At 49.1% G+C, this 10,785-nt stretch overlaps 1 protein-coding gene and 1 pseudogene across 3 annotated transcripts; both read left to right on the top strand.

Moving 5' to 3' along the window:
• The first annotated feature begins 2,230 nt into the window (after positions 1-2,230).
• Positions 2,231-2,630, top strand: LOC308519912 (large ribosomal subunit protein P1-like; annotated as a pseudogene). Its single transcript has one exon. The product of its transcript is annotated as a large ribosomal subunit protein P1-like (transcript).
• Positions 2,631-4,540: 1,910 nt separating this feature from the next.
• SPATA24 (spermatogenesis associated 24) lies at positions 4,541-10,476 on the top strand. Of its 2 annotated transcripts, none has more exons than XM_081091185.1 (6): positions 4,541-4,710; positions 5,788-5,853; positions 6,081-6,211; positions 6,296-6,366; positions 9,168-9,270; positions 9,382-10,476. In XM_081091185.1, exons 1-6 carry the CDS (start codon positions 4,594-4,596, stop codon positions 9,509-9,511), a joined length of 618 nt encoding a protein of 205 aa, XP_080947311.1. In that variant the 5' UTR covers positions 4,541-4,593; the 3' UTR covers positions 9,512-10,476. The 2 variants fall into 2 exon arrangements, with proteins under 2 accessions (XP_080947311.1, XP_080947312.1); XM_081091186.1 differs by having other exon boundaries at positions 9,352-9,532.
• The last annotated feature ends 309 nt before the right edge of the window (positions 10,477-10,785 follow it).

Here is a 10,785-nt window from a genome sequence, read left to right as displayed (position 1 = left end):
CCACTGAGCCAAACTGTCTAGGGCGACGGAGATCTTTTCAAAGCATAAATTATGTCACCCTCTTGTTTAAAATATTTCAGTAGTTTTCTTTTGCCCCCAGAATAAAAATTACCAAAGTTCTTAGCATGGCCTAATGCTTAATAAGATTCTACCAAGTTTCTGACCTCTATCCCTGCTTGCCCTATACATCTTTTTCTTTTTCTGCCATACGAGCCTTTTAATTATACCACTCTGCCAACCAGTCTGGCCCTAGGAACTTTGTGTATTCTGTTCCCTCTTTCTGGAACCCTTTCCCACTCCCCGGGCTCTCCCCTCTTTGCTAAGTGCCACCTGGTTATCTTACTAGGTTTCAGCTCAAAAATCACTTCCTCACAGAAGCTTTCCCTGTACCCCAGATTGGGCTAAATCTTTAAAAATATTCTCATTCCTCTCTTTCTCAGCACCTGTCATAACTCTGGTGCTATTTATTTGAATAATGACTTACTTAGAGATTTGAGTGTTTATTATTGTCCGTCTCCCCCACTAGACTAAGTTTCAGTCTAATTTTATCTGAGCTGAACCCTGACCAGAATGACACACCATCTGTTAGGACTTCCTCTGAAAGTGCAGCCCAAGTTAAAACTTCTCCCATCAAAAGGTGGGATGTGTCCCCTCTCCTTGAAGCTGGACTCTGTGGCTTATTTACCAATAGAAAGCAGCAGAAAGGACACGATGCTGCTTTTGGGGGGGCCCAGGACTTAAGAAACTGGCATCTTCCATTTCCTGCCACTTTGGATACTTTCTCTTGAACCCAGTCAACATGCTAGGAGAAAGCCCAAGCAGCCAATGGAGAGGAACAAGACCCTCAGCCTCAGATGAGCTCCCAACTGACAGCACCAATTTGCCAATTATGTGAGGGAGCCGTGAATCATGGTGGTGGAACGTCTAGCCTCCCTCTCTCTCCCAACAGCTGATACTACATGGAGCAGAGATGAGCTTTCACTATTGAACTCTGCCCAAACTGATGATTCCTGAGCAAAATAAATTTTTTAAGGTATAAATGTAGGATGGTGTATTATACAGCAATAGATAACCAGGAAATCAACCAGGATGACAACACTATGCAGAAAGCCACCCTTCCTGGGGCAGGATCACAGAGCTGTTTGTGGTGTCATGTCATTCTGAGCCCCACTGAGCCCTGGTTGGCCAGGAGCTCATAGAGTTTGGTGACATAGAGAGTGGGAGTCTGTGGCAGCCCCAGCCAAGCTGACCATCCCGCAGTCGATGCTGGTGCACAGGGTGCAGACCTGGATCCCGTGTTCTCTCTTGCTCAGGGAACTGGCTGCTGGAGCCTACTGCGCTCCAGGATTTTGGCCTAAGTGTACAAGGCCATCTGTTCCAGCTGGTTGAGGTCAATGGTGAGTGGCAAGAGATATCGAGCAGCACCTCATGAAAAACCCTACAGAAGGGACACAGTTCAAAGGGAAGATTCAGGGATCCCTGCCCCAGAGGAATGTGCAGCTTTGTTCAGGGTGATTCAGGTGAACATTCACATTTGATAAATAAAGTTACAAGAAGGCTCTGTGCTGAGGCACACAACCTATATATACAGCATCCTCTAGGCCAGTGGTTCTCAACCTTCTGGCCCTTTAAATACAGTTCCTCATGTTGTGACCCAGCCATAAAATTATTTTCGTTGCTACTTCATAACTGTAATGTTGCTACTGTTATGAATCGTAATGTAAATATCTGATATGCAGGATGGTCTTAGGCGACCCCTGTGAAAGGATCATTCGACCGCCAAAGGGGTCACGACCCACAGGTTGAGAACCGCTGCTCTAGTTCCACGCTGTTCAACACAGTAGCTACCAGCCATATAAGGCTATTTAAATGTAAATGTCACTAATTAATTTTTTTAATTTAAAAAGTAATTCCTCAGTCACATGAGCCATATTTCAAGGGTTGAACAGCCCACCTGTGGCCTGCGGCTGCAGTACTGGACAGTGCAGATGAGCATTTCCATCATAGAAGTCCTATTGAACTGTACTGCTCTGGGCCCTTTTCAGATGGGCCCACAGAAGTAGCCCTGCCCTCAAGGATATGAGAACAGACATGAAAAAGAAGGAAAGGACCTTTTCCCCAGCTGCTGGTAAGGTGCTCGGTTCGGTTCCTCCGAGGAAGCTAAGGCCGCTTTGGGGTGAGGCTCTCACTTCACCACTCCCGGCAGCGCTCGCCCAGCACTCACCCCACCATGGCCTCTGTCTCGGAGCTCTCGCCTGCATCTACTCGGCCCTGATCCTGCACGACGATGATGGAGGATAAGATCAATGAAAGCAGCTGGTGTAAATGTTGAGCCTTTCTGGCCAGGCTTATTTGCAAAGACTCTGGCCAATGTCAACATTGGGAGTCTCATCTGCTATTAGGGGTTAGGGGATCTGCCCCTGCAGCTAGTGCTGCACCAGCAGAAGGTCCTGCCCCCTCCACTGCTGCTGCCCCAGCTGAGGAGAAGAAAGTGGAAGCAAAGAAAGAAGAATCTGAGGAGTCTGATGATGACATGGGCTTTGGTCTTTTTGACTAAACTGGCTCTTTTGTAACAGACAATAAAAGCTGACCTCTGTTTTAAAAAAAAACAAAAAGTAAAGAAAAAGAAGGAAAGGTAAAACAAGGGTATCACACCCTGGCCGGGTAGCTCAGTTGGTTAGAGCATCCTCCCAATACACAAAGGTTGGGGGTTTGGTTCCCAGTCAGGGAACATACAAGAATCAACCAATGAATGCATAAACAAGTGGAACAACAAATTGATGTTTCTCTCTCTCTCTTCCTCTCTCCAATCAATCAATAATTTTATTTTTATAAAGGGCTATCACTGGGAGACCCATAGGAATGACAAGTTTATCAGGCCACAATAGCTGAAAAAGAGGCCCCTAGGTAGTTCTGAGGAGCAATCAGAGTGGCTTACCTAACTTTCAGCTTCCCTTCTTAGACACTGATAACATTTCTTGCAAACTCCTTTTTTGTTGTGAACCCTCACCCGAGGATAATTTTTCCATTGAGTTTTAGAAAGAGTGGAAGGTAAGAAGGGGCAGGGAGAGAGAGAGGAACATCAATGTGACAGAGACAGACCAATTGGTTGCCTCCTGCACGGCCCCCACCAGGCTGGGGATCCCGTACCCCTTCAGTGGGAGGGTCAATGCTCCAACCACTAAGCAACAGCAGCCAGGGCTGCAAACTCCTTGATATAGTCATTCATGCTTCCACAACTTTAGTATCTATTATGTTCAACAAACATGAATTCTAGAATCAAGCTGCCTACATGAAAACCTTGTACTGAGGCTTAGCAGCTTGGGTGACCTTGGGCAAGTTATTCACTCTCAGGGAACCTGCATTTCCTCATCTGTAAAGTGTGGAAATTAGAACCTACTTCCCAAGGTTATTGTGACGATCACGTGAAATAACACTAATATGGCATAACTGTGCCATGAAATAGTGACTACTCGATAGACATTAGCTCTGATATTCCCCAAGCTTAATCTTACTGGATTTCAAAAAAAAGGGGCGGGGTTGGTGAAGATGTGTGATCACCTTGTCCTTCCCCACCCATGTTTTAAACTTTTTTTAAAAATATATTTTCTTGCTATCCTACAGAGAGGAAGGGAGAGGGATAGAGAGTTAGAAACATCCCGATCAGCTGCCTCCTGCACACCCCCTACTGGGGATGTGCCCTTGCCGAATCGAACCTGGGACCCTTCAGTCCGCAGGCCTACGCTCCACCCACTGAGCCGAACCGGTTAGGGCCCTAGCCCTGTTTTAAAAGCCTCCTTCAGGCCCACTTCAGTCCTAACCTCCTCGGGCTCTTCAGTGCCCTCAGCAGCACCTGCATGTGGTCGCACTTGGCTCCAAGCATGACTGCTCAGAGCGTGGTACCAGACTATGCCGACTTACCTTGGGTGTGTTTCCACCATGACGCTGGCCCACGGACACAGTTCTTTGCTCTTGTATCTTCTTCCCTCCTCCCTACATTCTGTTTGCCCTGGGGAAAGGCAGTAACCGTGCCCATTAAAAGTTGACTCGCTGCAGATGGGTCACAGAGGCCCCCTTCCTACAGGTGAGACCACTCCCCTTTTCTATCCTTGAGCCCCACTTTCATTGCTTAGGTTCAGGCCCCCTAAATAGTGACTATGCTGTAGGAGAAAGAGAGAGCAGAGGATGCTGGAGTCTCACACTCTCCGGTAAATTTCGAGATTAGGGTGGGAGAAGAGGCGCGTGAAGCTAAAGATGCTGGTGTTGCCTTAATGGGTCTTGCTTCACGGTCTTGCAGTTTAACAGGCCCTGGGAGAAGGCTGAGGGCGGGTGTTGCCTGTTCACTGGCTAATAAAGGAAATAGAAGCCTGCTCCTCAAGATTGCATGAGAAACACATGCAGCAAGATTGCATGCAAACCCATAAACTTAAATTCCCCGGGCGGCTCCTTTAAGAGGCGGGTCCCCTCCCTGGTAACAAAGGAAGTCCCCGCCCCCGGTAGCCGGGGTGCTCTGTGGCGTCGCACCCTCATTGGTGGGCGACGTGGTGTGCCACCCAGCGGCAGCCATTTCCAACGAGCTGGCGGGGGCAAAGGATGGCGACGCCCGAAGGATGGGCGCAGGGGGGGTCGGGGTCGGTGTGTCTCGCCTTCGACCAACTGCGGGACGTGATTGAGTCTCAGGAGGAACTGATCCATCAGCTGAGGAACGTGGTACGCAGCCAGACGAGCAGGGGGAGCGGCGGACCGGACGTCTAGATGGTGGGGTCGGGGCGAGACCGCGTCCGGAGCCGGGGCGTGCCCAGAGCACATTGCCAATGGCGTCATCAGAAGGAGGCGGGACCCCAAAGTGTTATGGCTGCTGGGGGTGGAGCCAAAGGGGGCAGGGTCTCATGGGTATTTCACAAGGGAATTCTAATCAAAAAATTGTTCTCTACTCTCTTTGCCTGGTTGCATAGGACCTGATAGATAGATCCCTCTCTATTCACTGAGCCTCAGTTTCCCCATTTCTAGTTCTTTTGTGTTGAGGCAAAGAAATTGTAACATCCTTTCTACTAGGGACATCCCCTCCCCAGCGTCTAATTTAGTGCCAATCTACGTGCAGTAAGCACAGATGTGGCCCTTGCACATGATAACGTAAGGGCTTCCGACGCCTTTATATCTCTCTGCTTTTGCTTTCTCAATCAAACCACAGTTTATGGGTGCAAAGCATTGGAGCCACAGTGATCTGGACAGGCATGGTAAAATCCTGGCCAGGTGGAGTTCATGGTTTTTCTCTTTTCATTTTCTGCCTTGATGGGAAGGCCGGGAGATAGGAGATACCTCCCTCTCAGAAATAAGATGACTTCTCATCTCTCATTCCAATGGCAGTATGCAGCCCTAGGCATTGCATTCCCTTCAGTTCCCGGAAGCCTCCATTCCTGGCCTTTTTCTCAACACTTTTTCATCCCTACATAGTGGTCAGAGCTCAGGTCTGTTCTGATGTCCCCTCCTCTAGAAGCAGTTCTGCCCTTTCCCAGGCCGGGTCAGGGACCTCCTCTGGACGCCACTTGGTGCTTCTCCATCACAGCACACACTGTGTTACAAGCGCTGGCCATGGGCTGTCTCTCCTATGAGACTGGTTGCTCCTTGAGGGCAGGGCCTAGAGATGAGCCTCAGCGACTTGTGGGACCGAATTCTCCTTCCCCAGGGCCCTAGTCTCATCCTAGATGCCCTGGGCATCATCCCATTATCCACCCTTGCTCCTGGTCCCTGAGCCCCAGTTCCTCCCTGAGCCAGGCTCTATTGCAGATGGTTCTCCAGGATGAAAATTTTGTCAGTAAAGAAGAGTTCCAGGCAGTGGAGAAGCAGTTGGTGGTAAGTAATGGCCTCTGCAGGTTCCTAATCTTGCCCTATTTCCCAGAATCCCTGTGGTTGAGCAGTCACTGAGTATTGGACTCTGAGAGCCTTCAGCCCCAATAATGAGGACAGAATCTTCCTGGACTCTGGCTTCTGTGTGGCCCTCTGAGTAAGGGGGCTGGTTAAGGGAGCTTAGGAGACCCAAGGTCGCTTGGGTAATAAGGTCACTGGTGTTGCCCCGGCAGGAAGAGAAAGCTGCTCATGCCAAGACCAAGGTCCTCCTGGCCAAGGAAGAGGAGAAGCTGCAGTTTGCCCTTGGAGAGATAGAGGTGCTGTCTAAACAGCTGGAGAAAGAGAAGCTGGCCTTTGAAAAGGCGTGAGTGGGCCTCGGTAGGGGTGTAAGGTTAGGGGTCCCATCAGCCTGTCAGCCTTCCCATCCTTTCTTATCTTCGCCACCCAGGCTCTCCACTGTCAAGAGCAGAGCCCTGCAGGAGTCCAGCAAGAAGGACCAGCTCATCACCAAGTGCAATGGTAGGCGGGAGGCCCGTGTTCCTTCCCAAGTTAACATACACGGGCTCTTCCCCAACTGCCCAATGCCAGTATCCAGGGCAGGGTTTCACCCCAACTTCTGTCCCCGACTGAGGATACAGGCAAACCCAAGCGGGCCACACCTTCGCAAATGCCTTCAGGGACCAGGCAGGCCACGGAAATGAGGGAAGCAGTTGGTGTACAATATCCTTCATGGCCATAAAGGAACGGGCTCGCTCCCAGTTTTTTGAAACGTACAACTTCCTTAGTCCACCTTTTGTTTTCCACTTTTGATGGATATTAGAAATAATGTACTCTACTCATAACTCTGATACAGGTGCAATGGTATCGTGGAACAAGAGGGCACACACAGTCCTATTTGAGAGCTGACCCTTAGTCTCAGATTTGGGATGAGTGGGGACTGTGGTAATGTGGAGAGCCATGCTCTCTCCCAAGGGCTTAGCTCCTCTGCTGTGGGAATGGGGTCCAGTACTGTCAGAGCTTTAAAAAAAGAAACTGGGTTTTAATGGAAGTTTTTCTGAGTTTTTAGCATTGTCAACTGATTTAGAAGCTTTAAAAATATGGTATGGGCCAAGTAAAGTATGCCTGTAGGCCATTAGTTTTCAGCTCTGCTCCATGCAGATGCATGTAGCTTCTTGGCTCAGTTGGGGCTGTGAGTTGCAGGGCACTTTCAGTCAACTACCCAATGTCCCTAGACCTCAGGAACCACTTTCATTTTCCCAGGATGCTAAACTCCCCTTACTTAGCTTAAGAAGTGGATGTGAATTCCATACATCTGCTTCATTCACTGCAGTAGATTTTGAGTAGGCTAGAGCCCAGAGCTCAAGCCTAAAAGAGGTTCCTGATGGGCCCCACCTGGAGCCCTGGGCACCCTCTATCCTCCACTCCAGCCTTCTCTCTCCCCTGGTGAGTATTGTCACTGGGAAGTGGCCAGCAGACTACCACCTTGATCTGGCTGGGGAGGCTGACAGGCCTCATGGTTGTTTGATCAAGAGCTCCCTTTAGAGCCCCTTGGGGCCCAGCAGGCAGGCACTGCCTTCATACCCTAGACACTGGTCCCTAGCCCTTTCCCTCTCTCTGACCCCTCCCCACCCCCACTTCCCTAGAAAGGAACCTAGGGTTCTTTCCCCGTGGTGTTAGGAAAAAACATCCTTCCTTTGGGGCATTTCCTAGAGCACAGCCAAGGCTACAGGGCTCTGCGTCTGGAAGGTGTGAGTCAGGCTGATGGAGCCTGGCTGCCTCCCCTAGCATGTCCTGCATCTCTCCAGTGGGCACAAGCCTTCACCTGAGCAAATCAGGTGACCTGGCCTCCTCCTCACCTGTACCTCCCCGCTGCCACCTCCCTTTGTGTGGTTTCAATTTGGTTGTGCTTACATAGTTCGGAATCTTTTCAAAGGGCTCTTCTAACTATTCTCTCATTGGGTGCTATTGATTTTAATTTATTTTAAAAGATTCACACAAATTTCTGATACTTTTTCTCAAGAGAACTTCACAAGCAATGAGTCTGGGTTAGCTGGGCGCCCTGGGGAAGGAGTTATGATAGTCCTGTTCCTATGATTCCGTGAGCTCATGTTTTCCTCCTCTTTGTTTACCTGTGTCTCCTCTTTTTCTGCCAGACCGTCTCTTCTGAAACCGTAAATGCTGTGGCATGTCTGCATTTTCAGAGTTTGTGTTCTAGTTAATCTTTGTCCAACCTTTAAAGGCAGTGGCATTTTCTTCCTATGAGGATCAGAATTTTCCAGGGCTTCCTGAGGGACAGTTATGTATATGAAGCACCCCCGAATCCTACAGCCTCACTGGATTCTGACCCAAGTCACAAAAAATCATCCTGGCATCTAATGAGCACTTAAGTAGTGGGTAAGCTGTTCCACCACTAATCTCCCTGGGTCCTTCCCACCCCATATAGGCTGTCTCTGTCCCCATATTATATAGATGAGGACATGGTTCTGAAAAGGAGACATCTTGCCCAAAGGGGTAATACTGTCTCACCAGTATTAATGTCATTGAAACATCACCTTATTCTGTCCTCTGGTCAGTTCCTGAGTCTTAACACTCCTTTCAGGAGCTGCTGCCTTGAGGGCAAGGACCCTGCATAGGAGTAGGCATCTGGCTGGCCCTCATAGGTCTGGTTGGATTGAGATGACTGAACTAGGTGATGTTTCTATGTCCTAAATCCTCAGGGGACATCCTGTTCATTCATTCCACAAATTTATTGTGCACCTACTATGCGCCAGGTATTGTTTTAGGCCTTAGGGTTAAAACAGTGAATAAAACAAAAATCCTTGTCCTTCCATCCTAGAAGGGGAGAAAGTAAGTGAGTAAAATAAATGGTATGTTAGGTATAAATGCTAAGGAGAAAAATAAAGCTTTTCCCTGCTTTATTTTAATAGGAAGCATTAGGAAGGGTTGTAATTTTAGACTAGGAGAGGTGTCACCAAAGAGGTGATATCTGCAAAGATCTGCAGGAGTTGAGGCCAGGAGCTATTCATCCTCCTGCCTGTGGGCAGGGCTACCACCTCTCTCCTTTGCCTGCCTTCATGTGAGTCACCTGGTCCAGAATAGAGTGGCGAAGTCACTGACACATTCATCAGGCATTGTGTCCCCACCACCCCATCAAGACTCCATAATAAACTCATTCTTCCTAAGGTATTGGCAGCTACTCGTGGAGAGCCTGTGGGTGGAGGGAACCAAGTTCTGAAAAGACCTGTGAGGGAATGAATGCCTTATCGCAGGAAGGAGCCCATGGGGTGGAACCACCTCCTCCCTGCCTCTCTCCCCCACAGAAATTGAGTCTCACATTATAAAGCAAGAAGATATACTTAATGGCAAAGAGAATGAGATTAAGGAATTGCAGCAAGTTATCAGCCAACAGAAACAGATCTTCAGGTGAGGGGTCATGGACAGGTTGGGGGTTGTTGATGGAAGTGGAGATCCAGACCTCTGGTCCCTATCTTGGGCTGTCCCCAGCCCACGCCCAGCCTAGCCGGCTCCTTGCAGGAATCACATGTCTGACTTCCGGATCCAGAAGCAGCAGGAGAACTACATGGCCCAGGTGCTAGCCCAGAAGCATAAGAAAGTCTCGGGGACATGTCAGGCCCGGAGCCACCAGCGTCCCAGGGAAAAATAAAATAATCATTACCTTTCTGTTATCTGGTTGTAATCTGACCTCTGATTTCTCTGCTGTGGGCATTCCCATCCTGACCTTCTCAGGCCTCACCAGTGGCCTGACCCCAGGGAAGGGGCAGGATAAGAGGCAGAGGGCACTTTCCTTCCCTCCTCCCTGCCTGTCTCATGGACCTTGGTGACCTAAGTGAGAATAAGTTACCACAGACTGGGTGGGGAACAGGCCTTGGACCACCACCTACCAGGGGGCCCATGGAGTTATGGGGTTGCAGCCTAGAGAAAGACTGCTTTGTTATCTAGTGAACACTGTCCTTTCTTACTCTGTGTTTAACTCCTGCCTATATGAACAGCCACGTGTGTGTAGGAGAGAGAGGCAGAGAAAGCCCCGACAGGGGACTTCGAAGACAGTGGGTTCCAGGACCACGATAAACTTAGGAAATCAGTTTCCATGACAAAACAAAAATGTTACGCTGCAAATTACATGTGCACCTTCTTATACACTTCCCCCAAACAGCTCATCAGCCTTCACAAATGGAAGGGAAAAGGATAATGCCATTTTTTAAAAAATAAAGTTTGAACCCTTTTATTGTTTTAATCCTCACCCGAGGATATGTTTTTTTCATTGATTTTTTTTGTAGAGAGAGAGGAAGGGAGAGAGAAAGGAAGGGAGGTAGAGAGGAAGGGCGATAGAGAGGAAAGGTGGTAGAGAGAAACATCAATGTGAGAGAGAAACTGATCAATTGCCTCCCATATCCAGACCAAAGGGTATGTGCCCTGACTGGGAATCAAACCTGTAACCTTTTGGTGTATGGAACAATGCTCCAACTAACTGAGCCACTCAGCCAGGGCTGCCATGTCTATTTTTAAGGTGGGGAAACAGTCTGTGAAGGGGCTGTGACTTGCTGAAGCTGCATATTGGGGCCGGACAGGCACCAGCGTCCCAGGGAAAAATAAAATAATCATTACCTTTCTGTTATCTGGTTGTAATCTGACCTCTGATGGACAGGCTTCATTCTCTCAGAAGCCATCACTAATGGCCAGGTGATCATGGACACACACCCAGGCAGGGGACCCACTCAGGAGAGGCTGAGTCAGATTCGTCAAGGCAGGAGGGGCCAGTGCTCTTGCTCCAAGACCATCTGGGGACCTGAACCACAGCAGTACCTTGCAGTCAGAATAGGACAAATGGTGCCCATTGTCACTGTCCCCCAATGACAGGTGGTGGCTGCTTCCCCACCAGTGCCTGTCCTCAGGGCAATACCGAGGTGGTGGGGGCTG

Source organism: Myotis nattereri (assembly GCF_964212035.1).
Source record: "Myotis nattereri genome assembly, chromosome: 5".
In the NCBI taxonomy this organism is placed as follows: Eukaryota; Metazoa; Chordata; class Mammalia; order Chiroptera; family Vespertilionidae; genus Myotis; species Myotis nattereri.
Note: the sequence above shows the minus strand (reverse complement) of the source record. Positions and strands in the feature narration are given on the sequence as shown.

Excerpts from the sequence above, each read along its gene's own strand:
- SPATA24 (XM_081091185.1), top strand. The coding sequence starts at position 4,594 with ATGGCGACGCCCGAAGGATGGGCGCAGGGGGGGTCGGGGTCGGTGTGT. Across the intron at positions 5,854-6,080 it reads CAGTGGAGAAGCAGTTGGTG|GAAGAGAAAGCTGCTCATGC; the intron begins GTAAGTAATGGC and ends TTGCCCCGGCAG. Across the intron at positions 6,212-6,295 it reads AAGCTGGCCTTTGAAAAGGC|GCTCTCCACTGTCAAGAGCA; the intron begins GTGAGTGGGCCT and ends TTCGCCACCCAG.